The 2,752-nt window shown below is 34.2% G+C and overlaps 1 protein-coding gene across 1 annotated transcript; it reads right to left on the minus strand.

The window, feature by feature from the left end:
- Positions 1 to 1,104: 1,104 nt before the first annotated feature.
- LOC133807154 (EPIDERMAL PATTERNING FACTOR-like protein 2) lies at positions 1,105 to 2,467 on the minus strand. Its single transcript, XM_062245324.1, has 3 exons — positions 1,865 to 2,467; positions 1,717 to 1,763; positions 1,105 to 1,607 (listed from the first exon to the last, which is right to left on the minus strand). Exons 1-3 carry the CDS (start codon positions 1,986 to 1,988, stop codon positions 1,353 to 1,355), a joined length of 426 nt encoding a protein of 141 aa, XP_062101308.1. The 5' UTR covers positions 1,989 to 2,467; the 3' UTR covers positions 1,105 to 1,352.
- Positions 2,468 to 2,752: the final 285 nt, after the last annotated feature.

Here is a 2,752-nt window from a genome sequence, read left to right on the forward strand (position 1 = left end):
GGCTTTAGTTTTTGTTATATATATATTTGTGGGGTACATCTATATAGTCAGGACTGAGAGTTAATTATTAGATACTAGTTTGGATGATGATATTCCTAATTGTGGATTATGGTCATTCTTGTAGAGTCACTTCGAAAGGTTTGATGAAAATATGGTGTGACGTAGTAATGACTAGGTATAAGTATGGATTTTCCGAGAAAATCAGAACTAGAAAAAGAGAGAAAGATGAGATGATTTACTTACTTAATTAACATAGTGGGACGTGCCCATGAAAAATCCCATCAAATATTAATATTTCGACTGAATGTTACACAAAATTTCACAGATCGAACGTTGATCTAAATTAATCATATTGTTTTGTTTCTGTGTCTTTTCATTTACATCCATCAAACATTAATAATAATACTAATATTTTTAAAAATATATAGATAGCTATTGCAGGCTTTTCAGATTTCTTAGGCTCAAAATTTTCATTTTATATCTTATCTTCTTTCTCTTCATGATATTGACATTTGACCAAAGGAAACAAGTCAACAGTGAAATTGCCTTATTCACTTTGTTTTATCTATTATTTATTTTAAAATTTCCTGCTTTTTTTTTTGAGAAAAAAAAAACTTTAGTCTTTAGATAATAATAATGGACTATAAAGTATACATTTAATAGCAAATAATACAAAATGGATGGGCTGATACATTATACAAGTCTATAAATTTCTAGACATGGACATGTGGAAAAATTCAGAAATGGCAGTCGAGGCAACCAGATCAGATCAGGCTGCAGTGAGGGATAAACAGTACTTACATTAATATTAAAAAGTTTATTTTTTTCTTCTTCTATTTTCTGCTTAATATACCTTTACGTTATATGAATCTCCATATTCTGCTTCTTGGAAAGTGAACGCTAGCGTTTTTTCTCTGCCGTTCAGTCTCAGAAACTTTAAAATAAAAAGAAAATTACGTCAATGCTGTGATATATTGTATCCCTGTATTTTACCAAGAAAAAGACTATTATGTGTAGTCAGACTAATATAAAACCTATAATCTATGTTATAATCATTTTCAGTGTAATTATCAATAGCTTAAGTACATACATACAAGAGTCGAATAATTGGAAGATGAAAGTCCAGAGGGACTGGAACCTTGCTCAGTTCAAAATCTTCAAGTAACTATAACTTCAGTACAAGCAGAAAGCAGAATCCAAAATATTCTTTTTGGATGATCAAAATGGGGATCGAAAGATACCGGAAAACGAACAAGAAAGAAATAAAAACTTATTTAGAAGCTATAATAATGCTATTTACAGTGAAGAAAAATACAAAAATTGGTATGAAAATGAGTTGATGATGATCATTATTATGGGTTGAAAATGAAGTTGCCACATTTGCATTTCCAACTCATGGGCTTGTAGTTAGAGTTGTTGTCATCGCCTCTTGCGTATTGGGTGTTGGAAACCTTATTGAATGATCTTTTGGAAGTACCAGATTTCACTTGTGGATTTGTTGGAACCTGAATAGCTTCGCAGTGTCCACACGAACTACATCTTCTCTCACACCTCGGAGGCCTCGAACCAATTCTTGCTCTTACCATGACTTTGTCTTCACTTACTGTCTATCCTTGTTTACAAGCACAACAAACATGTATTTTTCTTTCAATTCAAAAAATAATAATTAAAGAGAGAGAACAAACGAGGAATCTAGAGGGTGGGTTGGATTCTCACCTGGGAATGGGAACGGGAAAGGTTTTTCTCTTTGGGAATTACCCTGGCTGCAAAAGAGAATTATTTTTATGAACAAGAGAGAGTTTAGTGTTGTGAAATAACATCAAATTTGTTGCTTTATTTGAATGTTTAAGACCGACCCACTTACCATGAGCCATGAATCTCAATTGGGTAGAGCTTAGAAATGAGAGAAACAGAAAACAGACGACGAAATAACAAATTCTGCGGCTGCTGCTGCTGCTGCTCCATATGACACTCAGTTCACAACCCATTTCAGTGAGTAAAAAGTGAAAGTGGTTTTAGTGAAATTGCAAATTAGTGAAGAAAGATGTGAAAGAACAAAAGGGGTAGAGATAAATGGTTTATGGAGGGACAAGTTTGCCAATTTAAGTGGGAGAAAAGAAATGTGTTTTGTGTAAGTAAATAAGAGAGAAGATAGAGGTGAGGTGAGGTGAGGTTTCAGCAGTAACGGAATGACAACATAATATATATCAAATTTCTTTCTTTGTTTCTTTTCTTTCCCTCTCTCTCTCTCTCTTATAACTCGTTTTCTTTTCAGTGAGATTTTGAGGTGATGGAACGTAGAAGGACAAATGAGAAAATGCAGGTGTGGGGGTAGGAAAAGAAGGTGCCTCTCAAAAGGAATAAGCTCACCCTCTGTAGTCTCTACCTCCTCGTTCAATGAGCCCAAAAATAACTTGACAAATATTTTTATTACAAGCCAAAACCCAGCTGACCCCAGAAACAGCAACCGGGTTGAGATTAAAGACAAGGAGTACCCAAAATTACATATTAACCAATAAATAAATAAATAAAACTAACACCATTTCAAGTACAGGTGGCCTCTAAAAGACATGAAATTACAGCTGTGGTTTTTTTTTTTTTGTGTGTGTTTGTGTGAGTGAGACTCACTTTTGGAGATTTCTTGTAGACTTTGGTCTGAGCAGTCCCACCTAATCACGCCATATCTAAATCTCTCGCTCTGAGAAAGAGAAATAACATGTAGTACACTACGCTCGGTCTCCCTCTCACACAC

This window comes from Humulus lupulus, chromosome 1 (genome assembly GCF_963169125.1).
Source record: "Humulus lupulus chromosome 1, drHumLupu1.1, whole genome shotgun sequence".
NCBI lineage: Eukaryota > Viridiplantae > Streptophyta > Magnoliopsida > Rosales > Cannabaceae > Humulus > Humulus lupulus.